The sequence below is a fragment of the Vidua chalybeata genome, chromosome 4, assembly GCF_026979565.1.
Source record: "Vidua chalybeata isolate OUT-0048 chromosome 4, bVidCha1 merged haplotype, whole genome shotgun sequence".
Classification (NCBI taxonomy): domain Eukaryota; kingdom Metazoa; phylum Chordata; class Aves; order Passeriformes; family Viduidae; genus Vidua; species Vidua chalybeata.
Window position 1 is genome coordinate 7,405,081 of NC_071533.1, and position 19,629 is coordinate 7,424,709.

The 19,629-nt window shown below is 40.4% G+C and overlaps 1 protein-coding gene across 3 annotated transcripts in view; it reads right to left on the reverse strand.

The window, feature by feature from the left end:
* NR3C2 (nuclear receptor subfamily 3 group C member 2) overlaps nt 1–19,629 on the reverse strand; it is a 190,444-nt gene that overhangs the window by 11,469 nt on the left and 159,346 nt on the right. For 2 of the 3 annotated variants that reach the window (XM_053940777.1, XM_053940776.1), the window contains 3 exons: nt 19,459–19,603; nt 4,096–4,226; nt 460–617 (listed from right to left, as the gene is read on the reverse strand). In XM_053940777.1, the coding sequence (XP_053796752.1) occupies nt 460–617; nt 4,096–4,226; nt 19,459–19,603 (434 nt within the window). Of the gene's footprint in view, nt 1–459; nt 618–4,095; nt 4,227–19,454; nt 19,604–19,629 lie in introns of those variants that run through there. The other variant, XM_053940778.1, reaches the window with a different exon arrangement.

Genomic DNA, 19,629 nt, shown 5'->3' on the forward strand with positions numbered 1-19,629 from the left:
TATGTCATTCATCACATCTCACACCTGAGACATGTAAAACACCCTGTGCTGGAATAAGGCAGGGTGGCAGAAATAACCCAACAAGGAATCTTCCACTTGAAAAGTTCAAATAAAGCTTCAAATACCCAGGATGGCTTCAAGGACTCAGTGCATCTTTTAAAGTCATCGTTATTACAAACCCAGCTGTAAAAGATCACCAAATGAATTCCATGTTTATTGGCACATCAGGCATGTTGGATGTGTAATACTCTAACCGTGAACCTTTCACCTTAATGACTTCTACTTTCTTATTTTAACTTCATAAATTCATCTAACAACTTCTCTAAGATGCTTCTCTAAAAAGAATATGGTTGTTTTTTTTGTCTCCCTGTCAGTTAACACAATTAAAGACTATTTGTTTACCTTAATGGAGAGATTTTTTGCTTAACTTTTCTGCACTCCCTGAGGAGTTATACTTACATCATGCATGGAGTCAAGAAGTTTAGTCAGTTGGTAGAATCTCTGCCAGCTTTGCCCAGAGTTACTTGGACATTTAGTTACCATCTTCTTTAGTTCTTTAATGTAATTTGCCCTCATTTCTTCAAATGCAGCTTGGCTTTTGAGACCATCCTTGGGAACTGTCATTGAAAAGACAGTCTTAAATTAGTATTAACTGCATTGCTTATTCTTTTGATGTGCATACTTAAACAGTTATACCAGTCAACGGATGAAGGAGTGAAACCTTTAAGTAAAGTCCGTAATTTTACAGACATTGGTGAGGGATCAAGAACATCACACAGATTCTCAAGCGATTCAGGCATCCTCTCCAGATGTGTGATTGCAGGAGCTGTGGCAGAGGACAAGATAACATCTCAGAAATACGACACATGCTAACCTCATGTCCAAACTGCTTTCAATACAATCCAACCACATAAAAACCAGGCAGATGGATCAAGGGTATTTTGTTAGAAGATGAAAACGTGATTTATCATTCTTGAACGATTCCCCACACTTGGCAGAGGAGGAGAAGGCACAGAATCACAGCTGTTATCTGCAGAAATGCTAGACCAAGTGACACATTTTTATGCCATCAAGTAAGATCTAAAATTTCTTTGAATGTTAGCAAGCATCTGCATAGCATCTAGAATGAAACAGAGCCATTTTTCTGCACAGAACAGAAGACTGTTTTCCAAACAGGCATCCTGACCCACTGCTTGACCATGACAGACAATTGCAAGCATTTCTAGTGTCCTGTTAAAAGTTTCCATCTGCCAGACTGAGATAGAATCATGATCGTGGAATCATCATTTTATAAATGGGTCAGAAATACAGTTTTCTGATAATTTTTATTGTGACCAGTATCAGCAGGGCTGATTACAAAAGCAAATACCCTGTTTCTTTATGGACTGCAAACACTCCTGCAGGTTCTGCCCCAAACAAGAATGGCTTATTAGGATCAGATCCCTATGAAAACTCCAAAGAGGTTATTAACAACATTACTCTAAATATTCTGAGGTTTAATATCAGAATTCGTTGAACACTGCTTAACCATCAAATGTTTTTTTTTTCTCTGCATCTCTTAGGCATAGTCTATAGAAGGAAAATAAAATACTGGTCTGTACATGAGTGACTTTATTTCCTAAGTAAGTCATACATTCCCTTCTCTTCTAAATCCTCTGAACTGCCCTCTATCCCACTGAAATCACATCAGAAGCATGTAACAACTGCCCTAAATGGTTCCAGAGCAGAAGCATTAAGAAAAAGCAGCAGTGTCTACAAGAGCAATTTAGCAATGGGGAACAAGGAGGAGCTGTATCACCACAAGAGCAGCAGGGACTTGAGCCACCAAGTGCTGGAAGGGGGCATAAGGAAGAATCTTTAGAAAAAGCCTAGGAAGTTACACACCAGCCTGCCTGCTTGGTAAATATTATATATTTATATTACACAATCATAATATAAATATCATATGTTCATTTAATTTTCAAATTTTAGATGCAAACTCTCTCAGTCAGCTGACAGATAAAAGAAACTGTCTGGAACAAATCTACAAATTCAGTTCAAGGTGAATGAATACAGAGGCATCAATCAAGATAAGGAAAGCCATCAGAGCATGCTGTGGTCCTCACACAAAATGCACAGGCTTTACAGATCCTTTAAAATGTACAGTGCTTGCAGGCTGTTAGAGTCACTCTTTCTTTGTCTACTACTATGTATTTTACTGTTCTGTCTGAAAATTATTATACTATCACCCCAGCCAGATTATTAAGGAAGAAAGAAAGACCACAAATAAAGAGAAGTCAAGCAAAACATGAAATTCTGGAGCTTTGCCCAGTGTTTCTGATTTTACTTATTAAATGCAGCAATACTGTTGGCAAGCTCCCAAAATCTATGGTCTGTGGAAAGCAAGAAAACAACTCAGTTGTAATGTGTGGTTTCTTCCACATGTAAATGGAGTGAAACTTCCTTGATGTGGTCGCCATGAAAGTTTCAGAATAACTTGCTCTCTATTCATCTCATGATTCAATAAAAGAATTTAAGTAAAAACAAACCTGGATTTTTCTGTCATAAGACTGTACCAAGGTGGAAGCACTCAAAACCAGGTTTGCTGCCCTTCACTTGACACTTTCTGGGTTTTATCACCACCTCCATTTCAATTTTGTTCTTCTTTTTCTCTCTCTTTCTAAGTAAATATCCCGATTCTCCCAAAACAAACTATTTTAGCAGGTTTTCTAGTGACTGTGGTGTGTGTTTGAAAGGGACCCAGCTCACTGAAGTTAATTGGCCAGACTGATCTCACCTAACAGATTCTTGAAATAACTCATTAGTTTACACTCTTGAGAGGGTCAAATAATAAATACCTGGCTTAAAGACATTTTGCTGCATTTTTAGAACACCTTCAGGTTATTTTTCTAAAGATTCTTCCCCTTTAAGACTGATTAAAATGCTGCAGAGGCAGATCTCCAATCCAGACACTCTCTCAAGAACATTTTGGGAGCCAAACCCTCCCTGAGCACATTGCTTCTGGAAACACAGGGAGTGACAACCTTAAACATTTACCCCTTGGGGCGAGCCTGGAGCACAGCCCCTCCCCACTGTTCTAGATTCACTGGATGACCATCTCCAGCCCTTGGTGGAGTGGGGCCTGGGGTCAGACTCTGCAGGCCACAACACAAAGGGCTCCCCCAAAAGTGGTGTCTCTCCCAGTCCCAGCAAGCTGGAACAGCTTCAATCAGAAGAGGGAAGGGAGGGAGATGGCTGAGCCCAAAAAAACTTAGAGCCCATGAGGTTTCTGTTAGAGGATCCAAATTCCCTCCTGACAGGAACAGCCTCATGTCTCCCCTCAAAGGCAGGTACTGTAACCACAGAGCTGGCTTGTCACGGTGTCACCAAGTTGTTCCCCACAAAAAGGAGTAGGATTCCAAAGAACAACATTTGGTTACAGGTTTACAGGCTGTTACTGATGGAAAAGTAATGCACAAACTGCCTGTGTATTTATATAACTGCACTGGGACACGAGGTTTTCAATATTTTCAGTCAGATAAGATCAAGAGATCTGCTAATTACTACACAGTGCTGTTACAAACACCAAGATGCAATTTTGTGTCTTAAAACTCAAAGCATGATGCTCAAGAGAAAAAAAAGGAAGCACACACTGTCATTTATTAAACTTTCAGAAGCCTGTGAAAGGGCTTTCCATTCTCAAGTCACTTGGCATTACAAGATCACCTGCTCTGCAGTACAGGCAGTGCACATCTTTTGATCCTGAAGACCATACTGAGTTAGCCAAACCCTGGTGGCTTTGAATGTTGAGCAGGGATTTTCCCTCAATCCCCACAGCTGGGGCACTTGCCTGGCACGTCTGTTGGTGTGGTCTCCCTACCTGGTCACTCCTGTCCCTTCAATGCACATGACACACTCAAATTGCAAAGACATTTCCTGTGCTAACTGCAGATAAACCCCAAGGCTTAAACCCAGGCTTATTCCTGCGGCTCAGCTGGAAACAGTTTGGCCCTTTTGTCAAGTTGGTTAATATCAACTTGACAATATCAATATCAGCATCTCTTTGTGAACTGGAATATTTCCAAGCATTCCTACATAACCAAGGACCCAACTCACCTGTGCTTAAGAGCAGCAGCACTTTCATGATAGTGTACTCCTCGAAGCTGAGCTGCAGGCGGACGAACTGCAGGCTGATCTGGTGCATGCCCTGGCACAGCTCGAACATCGCCGACTGGCGCATCCGCTCCCTGCGGAGACAGGGGAACACATCCACGGCATAAATGTGGGAGAGCACAACCTGCAGGGGGATCACCCGGGCACCACCCTGCTCCTACGCCGCCCGCAATGGATGGCTGAGTTCACCTCTCGCTACCCAGCAGACCATGGAAAAGGAATGGAAAGGAGTACCGTTTGAGTTTTGTCACTGATGGTATTAATGAAGTGGCAAAACTGTTTTAAAACCTATTTGAATTGTCAGTGGTTGTTCAGCTCTGCCCTGGCTGATAGAAGCGTGCCTGCTGAAGAGGTCAGAGCTGGTGCAACGGGGGAACGAACCCACACCTACTGAATGCATGCTCTAGATGATACACTCCTCCATCAGTTGGCATCTCCTGTTCAAACACTGAAATATTCAAAAAACATGTGTTTTTTTTCCCAAACTAGTAATCTAAACCAATTTGGAATAAAGGAATATATAAAAAAAAAAATGAACTCGTTCAGTAATGCAGACTTCTGCCTGTTAAATCGTAAAATAATTAGGATACATGACTTGTATCCTTAAATATACTTCCATAAATTTAACTTCAGACCTTACCTCCTCTCTGAGGTAATCCTAGGCTAACCTATCCTGCTCAAGTTTCAGGCAGAATTAGTTAGAATTCTGCTAAATTTCTAAAGCTGCCATCTCAAACCACAACAGCTACAGGAAAGAGTCATTGAGAATTGCCTGTCTCAGCAGAAACTGTGGTGTATGTGTGTATATGCAGGTATGTAGACAAGGTTCTATAATTGTTCAGTGACCACTACTGTCTTTTTTATTTGCTCAAAACCAATTGTCTGTATTTCTTCTAACATTTTTTTGCATAATTGGGGAATTGGATGAAGTTCAGCTCATTATTTTAACCAAGCAAATGCTTTTTTCAAATATACAAATTGGCTGGTGAAAGAGAAGACTCATACTGTGTGCAAACAAAGACTGACATAATCTTCCTGGTGTTTTATTGCACTGCTGCCAGAGCAATTTCATTTTCCTCCTTAATACTAATAAAGCGGACTCCCCATTGTTAGATGGGCTCTGCACTTTTCCCCTGCTCCACCCTCTTTTCTTGAGACTAAGAACTTCCAGCTTCTTCTTTTTTTTTTTTAATTAAATTTAATAGTAGGAGTAATGCCATACGTATTTGTTTTTATAATGCATCATGGACTGCTCCCAGGAGGCTCTGAGGGATACACACTGAACTCAAAAGGCGAATGATTAATAAAGGACATTTGTATTTTAAATTCTACATGTTGAAGTATATCTCAGATGGCCAGAGACAGCAGCACTCGAAGTAAGAGCCATCTATGACATCTGTCATTATTTTTGCAGGACACCAAGGTTTGTTCCTCCAGCCTCAGAATATAAAGCCACTGCCACCATCCCTGTGTTTGACCTCTACAGAGAGAAGTGACAGATCTTTCATCAGATACCACAAGTCACACAGCAAGTTACATAAAACATTATGATGTTTTGTCTCAGGTTTCTTATGCATTTTTTTGGTGGTAAAACACTCTTTGTGTGAGTTAACTGTAAAAGTGTTGACTCAAAAACTTGAAATTTTTATGTTGCATTGCACTTTTCTGACATACAAATTTTTCTGCCTTTTGTTTTTCTTTGTACTTGTTTTGCTTATATGTGATTGACTAAATAGAAGAATTTCAGTTATAGTCAGGGTTTTTTTGGTTAGTTATTTCTTTCTGTCTTTTAAATATTCATTTTTTTTATCTACTTACAAATATTGATCTCTAGGCTTACCCTAAAGGCAAACCTGATGGCATTGTTTGTAGTGAGAGAAAATTATACACAGAATGAGTTGCTAAGTGATTTGTTTAATACACAGCAAACACATTATTTGAAATCAGTCTGCCACCTGAAAAAATCAATTAAGTTGATTTATTACTTATTTACAAAATATTACCAACTAAAAATTATGTTAGTTAATTCATGACTCTGTTTAATGAAAGATAAGCATTTTGTAGGAGTTTACAGTAGTCAACTTTATATTTGGTTTTCAACCCCACACTGTGTAGAGTAAGAGGGTACAGAGCTTTTGAAAAATTCAGATGCTGACATCACAGATATCTAATACCTTGAGAGCAGCAGCAAAATAAAGCAATAGAAATATGATAAAAGTGAAGAAGCACAGAGAAATTAAGGCATGTCAGCATAACATGAGCGAAGTTTTTCTTTTTCCTCACCAAACACATCAGCTAAGAATAAATGCCATCAAGTCATCACAAATGCTTTTGCCATCATGAGGAAAAATTAAAACAAAAAAAAAGGAGGGATAAAAAAAAAGGCAAATCCCATCAAACCAAACCCAGCCCCACCTCTGACACACTTTTGACAGAGGATATGAAGATCTGGAATATAAGGGCACGTATCTTTATGGGGACATTTAAGAAGGTAAGTACATTTAAGTAACAAAAAGCGTGGAGCCAAAGCTCTGAATCCGCTGTTTGGATATGCATTCAGAAGTGGTGTCATTAGCTCAGTTTAGTTTAATCCTCCTTCATAATAATACGCTTTAAACTTTACACCTTAGGTTAATCCATCTTAAGTTCCCCGAGTGTCTCCTTACAGGCTTAAAGTAATGCCCAGCTCACATTTTGTCTGACCTTTCCTGCAGCCCTGTGGACAGGCAGGGCATTCAGCCATTCTCACCACCACCACCAGCCTGTTCCCGCTGCTGCCACCAACCATTCCCACTTCTGCCACCAGCCATTCCCACCACTGCCACCAGCCATTCCCACTTCTGCCACCAGCCATTCCCACCACTGCCACCAGCCATTCCCACCACTGCCACCAGCCATTCCCACTTCTGCCACCAGCCATTCCCACCGCCACCACCAGCCTGTTCCCGCTGCTGCCACCAGCCCGTTCCTGCTGCTGCCACCAGCCATTCCCACTTCTGCCACCAGCCATTCCCACCACTGCCACCAGCCCGTTCCAGGATTTGACCAGTCACTCTGGGAGAGCAGGGATGGTTTGAAGAAGCCACTTGAGACAAGGCATCCTAAATACCAAACCAGCCACGTATCTCATAATACCCGTATGTGATCTCCACAGAAACCAGGCAGCCACCTCAAAACCTGTGAAACTACAGGTAGGCTGAACAAAAACATCTTGTTATGAATAAGTAACTCATCATTTATGAAGTCATCGTAAAGCCCAGTATCGTAAATCTCCTCGCTGAAGATGGAAACTGCAACTCAACTGATCGTAACCAAAAAGAGGAACCCATGCAGCAAGAAATATTCACTGACAGGCGAAACTCAGCCCCAAACCAAACCTGATACCAGGTTTTATTTACTTTCTCATGGGTACTATTCAAAGCTGCAGCACAAGGCATCTTCCCAAATTAGACAGAGAAGTGAATAAAGGAAAAGCTGTGGTGCATGTGTTGAGGTTTCATCAGGACTTAAGTGACTCGCTGATAATCCCAAGGAAAAACTGGCCAAGGCATCCCCTTTCACAGCACCTCAGAGGAACAAAAATGCACCTGAGTTAGTCCCTAGGCCTCTGCAGCCCAGAAAAGACTTAGGAAAAGACCAATAAATAGTTGTAGCAAAACTCTGATGTCAAAGATAGTTTTTGCGTCTTCTGATTCCACACTTTTTACCACTGTAAGAACCATTTCCAGTTTTTTAACCAATTTTATTTTATTTCCCTTGCTAGACTAAAACCTGTATCCAGGTTGCCCACCAATTAAAGTGATTTTAGGCACCCTCAGAAAGCACTTTACACTGTGACAAAACCAAAACAAACAACCAATCAAACAAATGCAGCCCAACAAGAAAACCTGCCAAAGGCCTGAAAGTCAAAACCTGTTTGGAAGCCTCCAAAACCAAGGCATGCTTTCTCTCATGCCAAAAGAAGTCAGTTTGAACTTGACAGAGAGAGGAGTAAAAACATCAACAGACACCTTGAGGGCAAGGCAGAGCTACTGAGGATAAAGAGGGAAAAAGACCAGGACATGGGATTACAAAAACCCCTGCTCAGTGGCTCAAACCATCTAATCATAAAAAGCCTTTGGCCTGAATTATTTCACCTGCCTTAGGATGGCATTCGTGACTGGAAAAAGTTCTGAGGTTCTTGGGGAAAGAAAAAAATAAACATATTATTGTCACAACACTTAACTGTCTCTTGAGGGAGTATTCTATTCCAACAGTGGTGACAGAATGCCACTACTTGAATAAATTCTTCCATGCACAGGGACAGGAAACACTGAGCATCCCTCTGCTCAATGGACTGCACCCAGACACCTGTGTCCCATCTTGAAGCCATTAAAAATGTCACCGAAGTCACCCGTATTGGAGCAGCCTCATTAAGTTAACATACTGGTCAAAATCCAAGCTAAAATACATGCAGGATTCAGGCAAAATTCAATTATGACTTTTCATTCAGTACTTATTTTTTATTCAGCACTCTCTAATCTCTGCTTAGTCTGCAAGCCACAGCAGAAAGAGACAAAACCTCCTCCCTTCAACACTTTGCCTTCGACTCCTAAAGCAAAGCTTTAGGGTCATCTCCTTCCAGGGAGGCAAAAATGCCTGTTACTTTGCACCAATGGCCAATTTGGGCACTGCCAAACCCAGGACAAAATAGTGGCTGGACCCAGGACCACTAGTGTGAACACTGATAATCAGACAAGGAAGATAGTTTCACATTAAAACAGATCTACAGACATTAAGCTGCTATTTTTTGGCCTTTAGCCACCCAGGCAATTGGCAATTTTAAAATTCAACTTGGCAATTTAAAACTGAACTTATAGAAGTCAAATCTGAAAATTAGTTTTCTCACAAGAAAGTCATCATGGTGACCCTAGAGAATACCATCCCAGATAAGTGATACTAAGAAATTTAGAGCTGCTTTAAAAGTTCCAGCCAAGTGTCCTCCTGTTATATGCCTATCAACGAAGGAATTGGCAACAGCCCATGGATAATGATTGCCAAAGGAGAGTTTCAGCTCTCAATCACAGAGAACTTGTGATAAAATCCAACTTAATAATCACCCAGTTATGTAACCCTAAAATCCCAAGCACATCAATAGCAAAAAACCCCAAGTATAAGCTGGTATTAACAGTTAATTATGCACTTAGGAGAATGCTGATACCAAATACTCTCTTTTGGTGTGCATTTGCATTTCAAAAGAGACAAATCACAGTTTTAAATGAGAAAATACATAATTATGCCTTTACCAAAATGCTTTTTCAATAACACATTCAATAAGTGATGATAATGTACACATGGCAATAAATACCCCATTTCAAAGTTCATCAGAGAAAGGTATTGAGAGCCAGAAAAGGTGCCCATTAGGTATTGTTTTATACATCCATTCTGCCAGGGCTCATTGTCACTTGCAGTGGTTCATCAACAAAATTACTGCTATATTCCACATGCAGCAGCAATTCTCCTTTTATGCCAACAATGCCTCAAAAATTAAGACTTTGCTCCTGCTGTCACGCAAAGCCTGGCATTTTCTGGAAGTCGACTGAGGCACGTCTTCCTCTCATGCCAGTTTAGAAAAACGACTTCCTAATTTTTCTTTCGCTCATATTTAACTCTACAGGGGAAGTAGCAGAAGCAAGCACTGTGCATGTGAAAGGCATTTGGAGATGCCAGCAATCAGCTCATCAATGTGCAGGAAGATCAAAGCAGCACCACATTCAGACACTTGCAAGGAACAAACCCCTGTTCTAAGACCTTGACAGAAGTGAGAAGAAACCCTCCCGAAATGCTTGTGGATGTCCCAAAATCATGCTGAGATAATACCAGGAGAGCATAATTATGGTCTCTGCTAAATGTAAAGTGATTGGGCTAGTCTTTGTACTAAAGTCATAAAAACTAACGCTCCAATTTTTTCAATCCCATCACAAGCTGGAAACCTGCCAGAACATCCACTGGGCCAACTGATGAGCAAGATGAAAATGAAAAGTTTGAAAAAGATCAGAAAAGTTAAATAAAATCTTTGCATCAGTGCTCTCTGTAGAGGAGCCCAGTAAGGCTCTGCACCACTCTCCCTTTTCAGTAAGCAAGTGTGAGAAATAGTTTCAGATTCAAGTGCAAGTAGAAGAGGGTTTATAAAGAAAGAAAAAAAACAAACCAGTAAAATGAATAGTAATAAATCACCAAGACCAGATGGCATCCATCCATGAGCTGTAAAGCAACTTAAATACAGAACTGCTGAACTACTAACTGTGCTGCGCAGCTTATTGCTTCAATTGCCCTTATAAAAGTTGTGGAAGGCGACAAACGTGACTGATTTCTTAAAATGGGTCTGAGGGTGGGAAGGGAGCACTGGAGACCACAGGCTTGTAAGCTCCAGTTCTGTATCGAGCAAAACCATTGAAAGAGGAGCATGAATTGATAAATAAACATGCTGTAAGGGAAGAAAGTCAGCACAACTCTGGAGGAGAGAGGTCACGTCTCACGAATCTGAAAGGGCACTCTGACAATAGCACGAGGACGCTGTGGTGGATCCAGGCGACGTCGGCACGACGGAAATGCTTTGCACACGCCAGGTCTAGCTGCATCCACAGCCATATGGGGTGAGACCTAAGCAAACACCAACCCTCTCCTCCTCCTCCTCCTCTCCCCTGCCCTGGTTTCCACACAAAGGAAACTGGGGCATGCAGCTTGGGTATGGGCTCTAATAAATTCTGTCAGCGTGCCAGCGTGGGTAATTACTGGTCTAGGACCTGCACACTGCCTTGCATCAGGAGCTATGGGAGGATGCAATCACGGCAGGGTTGGATTTTAAGGCTATTAAAAGGATCTCCTGGAAGCTCTTAAGGAGAGCCTGGGGATAAGGAGGTCATCTCTTTGTGGATTATTAGCAGCTTAAAAGTAGGAGACCAAGGGTAATAACAAATGGACATCTCTCACAAGTAATGGAGGCTACCAGGGAAGTGTTACACAGCTCCACACTGGGGCCTGGGCTGAGAACTGTGCTCATACATCATGTGAGAAAAATCAGACCCCTGGAGGTGACAGAGCTTGCTGATGTCTCTAGACGATGAAATCAAGAGCTGCCTGTGAAAGACTGCTGAAAAATCCTGCAAGTCTGTGGGGCTGGCTGACAAAATGGAAGGTGAAAATCACTGACTGGACAATGCAAACAGTATAATCATCTCCCACCATACACACGAAATAACTGGATTAACAAATATCACACAGGAAAAAGTCCTAGGTGTAACTTGGGACAGTTTCTTTGGGCTTCTGCCTTTTGAAAATGCTTGCTCAGTGCTCATCAAAAAAAGCAAAGATGTGAGAGAAGAGTCGAGAGCAAGAGAGAAATTATCATTTTGCTGCTGCACCCACTGTGGTCTAAATCTAGTGTGTCAAGTCTGGTCTCCTCCCAAAATTAATACATAGCATGAGAGGAGGAACTGAGGATGGCCAGGGGTAGCAGACAACTAGCAGAAATACAAGGGGAGGTCAAATTGACTCACTGATTCTTCAGCTCACAGAAGAAACAACAGGACTTGATGGAGATCTAAGTGATAAATGGCATGCATGGGATGAGAAGGATTATACCCACTACTGCTGCAAACACAGGAATGAAGTGGCACTCCAGTAAATTATCAGCCACCTGCTTTAGAAACATCTCCAACAAACAAATATGCATAATTAAATTGCAGAAGCAACTGCCACGGAACATTTTAAGAGATCAAGATTATAAATGTATTCAAAGAGGTAACAGGCAAATTCACAGACAAAGACACAGAAGGGTTATTAAGCACAACTGTCCAAATGCAATCTCACATTCAGAAAATTCCGAAGTAATTGCTAGAATGGGCAAATGAAGAAGCCCCTTGTCCCAACCTTAAACTTTCTCTGGCCAATTTAAAGGATGACAAACTGTTTTACAGGGACACTTTCTGACATTTCCCCATTCTTACAGATCTCCTTAAAACTACTGTATCTTCTGTTTTCCTTTAAAGCTTCACAGTTTGAAGCAAAACACTTCAGAAATTTAAGAAGTGTTTAGAGATAGAGGCATTAAAAGGCAGAGCTAGTTTTTAGAAATTTATGCAAAGAAACCAAATCTATTGCTTTGCCCAACCAATGACCTGCTTACAAAGAAAAGAAGACCAAAATAAAGACTTGGAAAATCCAGCTGAAGCATGTTACATGTTATTATGTACAGGTATGAGAGCAGTTTTCATGAATTTCAAATTTTTGTCTGCGCTGCTGTTGGATGGATATGTAACAAAATCCCTTTGTGTACTTCTCTGGATGGGAACTGAGCCGCACTTTATGAAAAAAGTAAATAGCAAGTAACAATGTATATAAAATATTTACTGATGAAGATATTCACTTTCCACTGCACTGACACTGCATGAATTCAGTATTCTTCACCAAAATAATACATGCAAACAAAAACTATGCAGTGAGGATCACCAAGGAGTGCTTGCTGACCTTTTAACAAGACAAGCAACTGCACACACAATTTATCAGCAAAAATGAACACCGACAACTCTTACCAACTCTGGTTCTGGCAATAATAATTAAAAATGAGGGATTTGGAGGCTGCCAGATGACAGAGATTACAAAAATGTACCTAAATTTAGAAACTACCGGATTAACAGATTGCAAGGGAAGACAAAAACGGGTTAACAGCCATCACCCTGCCAAACCTAAAAGCTACAAGTAATCATTTAAACAATAGGTGAAGTTTCTTATTGGCTTTATCACCATTCACAGATGATCTTACTAATTATCCCCCCTAAGCCCTGAGGTATATGAGGTTAAATAAATTTTAAAAAAGGTGATTTAAAATACTCAGCTTATTTTATTACCTTTATCTTCCTGCTGTTACCATAGAAATCAGAACACCAGGAAGACTTATAGGCTTCAGCACTGAAAGGGCATAGAGAGGCTGCTGTATCCCTGCACTGCCTTACACAACACCAAATCCTAATGGTCCCAGCTTCCACTGGCATATTAGGAGAGGGTTTAGGAACGTAATGAAAATGTTATTTACTAAGAAAATGTACATAATTATTAAATGAAGGTTTTTAATACAATCTTAGCTGTTTCACTCCAGCTACATCCTAATCCTTAATTTAATTTTACGGCTTTCTTCAGTGTTACAAAACCCTCTGCCCATCCACATCCTGTGACAACACTAACACAGAAACTTCCTAGAAATCCCCTTGTACTGCATTTTTTCCTTCCCCTCTCTACCTCATTTGCTCTACCTCAACTGTCTCATTTGAAAACTGTACTCTCTATTGTTCATCTGTTGCCAGCATCAACCTCAGTCTCCTAAATTTAAAAACTTCACATTTAGGGCCATTACCAAAGGCATAGCATGAGAGGTGCTTGCAATACTCCCTTTTTATTTTACTGGGAGCAAAATCTTATGCTTTAAAGGATCTGTTTATATAAATTTGTAATAAACTTTGTTAATTACATACACAGTACATATTTTTGAAAAAATTAAAATATATATCCATCACTACATTCTGCTCTTAATATTTGTACGTAACATTAAGCAAAGTGCAGTCTCTATTGAAACATTTTTACTGTAAGGACTGAGCTGCATATGATCTAATACAATAATTTCAGAGATGGAAAAACGACATAACTGATCCAAATGGTTGTGAAAGCTGGCTCTGGTTTTAAACTCAGTTTTTCAAGTTCTATAATTTTAGGTACCTCATACAATGCCTAGTGCTGGTTTTCATTAGGCAAGCCCTCAAGTCCTTGACTAGGGTAAAAAAACCGATGAAGGCATGAAGTGCAATGGCCAGGAAATTCAGAATCTGCACACTTCTGCACCTATGATTTATTCTTTCTGCTGCAGATGACAAACTGAGAAAAATCAAAGGAACAAGAAAACACACAGCACATTAGTCATGCAGTACATTGGCAAAATACTGTTGAAACATTGATGCTGTACTTTAACGTACTAAAGTGTCTCCACACAGTGTGTCTCAGCATCACTGAACTTTCTCAGTATTCCACATCACTGCTATTTTACAGCCAGGTAAGGCTGGAATGGTAAATAAGGTAATTTGGGTAGATTTGTCAAAAATAGGAAATTATTTTGAAATCTTCAGTCTTTTCAGAAGTTGCTGCAGATTCAGGAATCTACAGAGAGACCATGTTAAACCTAAAAGTAAAAAATAAATCAAGACCTGTGGGGGAATTCCAGGGTTGGGCCACACCTCTGGGGCTTTTATGCCAGCACAAACCAATTTATAGAGGAGGAGCATGGCTTGAGTTGTAATATTCATCATCAATGCCATCAGCTGTGTTTTTGCCTTAAGGAGAAATAAGAAGCCACCATGCATCTTCCTTAGGGGAAGGAATGGATAAGCAGTACAGCTTGCCATGAGGGATGCAGTTCTAGCTGGCAGCTGGGAGAAGGAGATGTGCTGGGAGCACGAGCATGGCCTCAGAGGCAGCCCATGTCCCACCGCTCCCACTGGTTTCCCACGTTGTGGGAGTGAGGATCCCTGCCATTCCGTGTCTTGGCTCCTGCTGGGTTTCTGTTGGCAGTGCTGAACTTGTAAATGCTTTTTATTCCTTCCTGAGCCTCTGAAAGTTTGCCAGCCAATGCCCTGACTTAATGTATGGGTGGAAGCAGATACCTGGGATGTTGTCACCAGTAGCCGGCGGGACAGCAACTGCCTGAGCCCACTAAAACTGAGCAAAAAGGAGCATCCTTGCCTTTCTCTGGAACTCAGGCATCTGATTTCTGCACTGCAAAGTCAGAAACTCCTACTTTTGAAAGGCTGGGCTCGTTTCTTGTAGACATGAACTGTCACACCACCTCTTTTCAAAAATGTTGAATGTTTTCCCTCAAAAGGGCACAGCCAGGGAAAGAGTCATGGTAGCCTTTAGTTCTGCGATTAATTCATCCAGTAAGGGAAAAAGCAATGGAAGTTGCAACTAGCTGCCCTAACTTCCAGAACCATGCATTAGAAATCCTGTTTAAGGCTGCTCCCTGTAGTAAAGAGTATTTTGCAGAGTTTCAGCCAGAATCCCTGAAAATGAACTGGTGTTACAAATTCATGGGGTTTTGTATATCCATTGCTTTGTTCTTGCACCCATTCCAGCCAGCACTACTTGGGTTTTCTGCTTTCAATTTGTATGATTTTACCCATTTAATGCTCTGGACTTAGATTATCCACACATGTGCCTGCCTCAGGTTGAATTATATTAGAAAATTTTAGCTAAAGTCTTTGGTTAAATCTTAAAGAGAAATTTTCTCCCTCCCTTGAGTTAAAAAAACTCTCTTTTTTTTTTTCTTGCAAGATTTCTGTTACTTTTGCAAGAGGAACCTGAAAAGTCTCGGAGCTTAGGGTTTGAATTAGGGACAGTCTTTTCCCATGTCTTAAGTAAATCTTCCCCATTAATATCTCTGTTCTCCCAAATCCCTAGATCCATTCAAGGTAAGGCTTCCCCAATGACAACAAATGAAGAAAAACCTCCTAGAGTCTCTCACTGCATAATCCTTACATCTCATCCAACCTGATCAAAGGAGTCACATGGGAAAAATATTATGGGATAGTATAACTCAAGGGTTTTGTTAAGGATACAGTCTTCAAAGCATGTACCTGAAGGGCTTAAACTATGATTTCGCAGACCACCTTAATTTTGGAATTTTGCAACTTCTTGAATTTGAGTTTGCACAGCCTACAAACATAACTACAACACCTTTGAGTGTTATCCCATATGCAGAAGTCATTCTTTATGAGTGTTTACCCTCAATACGAGTTATGTGGTGTCATGTGTATCACAATCTTCTAAAGATTTACTGTGGATTAAAACCAAAGCTGTTTCTACAGAATATTGGTTTTGATCACAGCCACTACATTACAAAAAAAAATGGATTAAAAAACTGCATGTGCCATAACTTAAACAAACACAACACAAAACACCCTGCTTTATGCCTCTTTTCAGGCTGTTTTTTAGGCATTTCTGTGGCAGGCTGAGCAGCCATTTTCTTATCCCTCAGTTAAAATCTTTGTGTTCAGTTAAGCCCAATTAAATCAATGGAATATATGCCTGAACCATAAAGACAAACAGTACACTTAATTAGATAGGTAGCATGACTAAATGAAGGCAGACAAATATTTCCAGTCTTCCACAAGCCTAACAGGAAATCAAACCACATATGAGTAGGGAGGCATTTTGCACTGTATTTATACAATCAAAGCTACATTTAACAGCTATTAAAAATACGGATCCTCATTTGCTATTGGCCTTGTTTACAGACTTTCAGAACAAGAAAGAAAATAAGATCATATATCATGGCCCTCCAGAAACACTACAACTTCCTTTTACTCACAGTAGTTAAGAGTAAACGGAAAATTCATTTAACGTAAAACGAAGCCACGTAATTCCACTAATGCCAACCTCTACTTTCACTCATTTTTAACTGTTCATTGAAGAAAATGCTGAACCCTCTGGGGCATCAAGGGCCTGGTCAAGGACATTGCTTATTTTTTCTTGTATAGAAACGGGAAATGACCTCTCCAGTCACTATATGAAGAAATACCAAGAAAATCTTGGCCAGGTGATAACAGAAATGCAATTCTCTCAAACCAGTAAAAGGAAAGGCATTGTAAAGCATCCCTTTTCATTCTGCATCAATTAATAAATGTCCTAAAATGCCAAGGGCAGTAAAACACTCAGAAAGTTTCACCAAGTAAACCTCAGGGAGGTCTAATAAACTCTGTGGCACAGAAACAAAGGCCAGTGCTTATAATTACACAGCACATTTCCAAATTCATGGTACTCAAAAAGTAAAGGTAAGACCAGCCTTCAGCAATTTCAGAGCAAAGCTTCAAAGCACTTCATGAACTGGAATATGTATTGTATTTTGTATTGTGGGAATGGTTTCCACATTGAACTGTATTGTACAATTCCAGTAAGTAATCTCTGGCCTTACCTCAAAACTGGGAAAAGCAGTTCTCTTAACTTAGAATCACAAAACAGTAGCTTGGGAGGGATCTCTGGAGGTCTCAAGTCCAACCCCCTGTTCCCTCCAGAGCTAATTTTGACATTGGAGCAGGCTGCTTGGGGCTTTGCCCAGTGAAGGCTTGGACATCATCTGGGACCAAGACTCCAAGGTCTCTCTGGGCACCTGCTCAGCTGATTCACCATCTCATTAGGAAATGTTTTCTCCTGCTGCTCAGGAGGCAGTGTGTTGTTCCAAGCTTGGGATCATAAACTCTCATTCTTCCCCTGAGCACCTCCATGAAGAGCCAGGCTGCTTCTTTTCTACAACTCATTAGGAAGCTGAAGGGTGGTGCATTAAATCTGCATTACACCATCAGGTCCCTCACTGTCCCAGTCAGCCCTGACCACCTCAGCCAATCTCCACTGGCTCTCTGCAGATTCTGAACAACTTTATTTTGCCAGAGAGCCCTAAACTCAGGCTCCAAATGCAGTCTCAACCACCATTCTGAGAGGCAATGTGAGAAACTGGAACAAATGCTTGGCACGATGCCCAGTGAGTATGAAACACAAGCAATGTGTGTGTGAAAGAAAACCCATCCTGTTCCAGAGATATGTCTGTTACTGTTTCAGAGTGAACACCAAACATCCTGCTCTTTCACCTCCAGGGAAATTTCTTGTCCTGATTAGCTACTTCAAAAGGCCCTGTCCCCCTCTCACATCTCTTGGCAATTTTTTTTTTCTCTATTTATAAGCAACTGCCTTCTCTCTGCAATAAGTATATTGCCAAATACGCAGGAGACGAGACCACTATCTCAATTACATATCTGGTTTGGGATGTTTTAATTTTGCACTCATTTTTCCAACTGGATCCCTACCTCAACCTCAGTATAATTCTACAGGCACTTATCTTTCAGGCTTGCAGCATAAAACTCTCAATTGATCTCAAGTTCTCAAAGTTGCTTCTAGCTGCAGTAGAACAAGAGCAAGCAATGAACACACTTTTATTTGCAAGCAGGATTGATTTCTCTGTCCAATAAATTCTGACCCCCTGACTGACTTTCTTGAGATGAGGAAAAGCAGCTTTCGTGTTTGAACTGTTAGTCTACATTCCCCCAGGAGAACTAAACTCTTCAAAGTTCACATTTTCACTTACCTCTAGCTACAGATACCTTTTTTTTTTTTTTTTTTTTCTGTGACAATTCTCTAATGTTCAAGTCATAATGGAGGTGCTTTCAACAAGGAAAATGGCTGACACTACATTTTCGGCCACATGAAGTAAATCACCAGTTCCCACTCTTAAAAAAAAAACCAAACCCAAACCAAACAATCCTTGTTTGATATTGCTCACTGCTTTGGGACCCATCTCATACTCGTTAATTATTTAGGGATTCCTAAATCAAAGACAGACTATTAAGATGGACAGCGACAAAGCATCTTTTCCAAGAAAAAGATTTCAGAATGCATCTGGAGATTAAGTGTAAGTTATTTTTTTGTTAATTCTTTTCCTGTTTTGTTTTTTTTTTCTCCAAGTGCACCCATATCCTATTGATTATGTCTCCTTTTTACCTCTAAAAAAAAAAAAACAAACCCAACCTTCTGGGATAAGCAAATGAGGCAAGCCCCATTTGACTGCCTCTGCATTCACTTAGATTTTTGACTTTACTGTCTTGTAATAAACACTAGGAGAATGGAACAGAAATTAAATTATAGTCATCAAAAGCAAAGCACTAAACACACACAAACATAAAATATGAAGGAACACATACTCAGACGGAATGGTTGATCCTTCTTTTTGTCTGAATGCATCATAAAAGAAGTTATGTTTCATTACTGAAAAAACATTTTGGCTTCTTTCATGGTCACAAAGAAGGGTAATTAAGACTGTCAAGAAAACACATTGAACAGCTGTATATTGTTAACAAAAGCACCATTATATGACTGCTCTGAAAAACCCCAGTAATTTAAACATTCACATTTCCTAGAAGTTGGATATTTTTCCAAGCCCCAGTAGATACCAAAAAATGTTCTTTTCTATAAATCGTGGTTGTGTATCAGTCACATTTCAAGCCAGTGGGATGGTCCCAGTTTGAGAACACATCCCCACACATAAGGAGAAGTGGACAGCAGTAATCAAAGGTTTGGCAATCGAAATGTGAGTCGCTGAAAAAAAATTAAAACTTCAGCTGCTTTTTAAGGCAGAATTAGCTGAAATTTTCTTAGACTGCAAGTATGCCTGAAAAACCAAATAAAGACAGCAATCCTTCCAGCTTGCACTGAAATGGGCCATTAAGGAATACTTACTCATCAAAGATCAGGTCTGGAGCAAAATAGAGGAACTGGCTGTTTGTATGTTTGTACGACCTCCAACTCAAGGCAAACGATGACAGACACATCCATGAATACTGAATTAAAGTAATTTGGTCCTCGAGAGGCAAGTTTCTAAATCCTAGAGATCAAACCAGAAAATACACA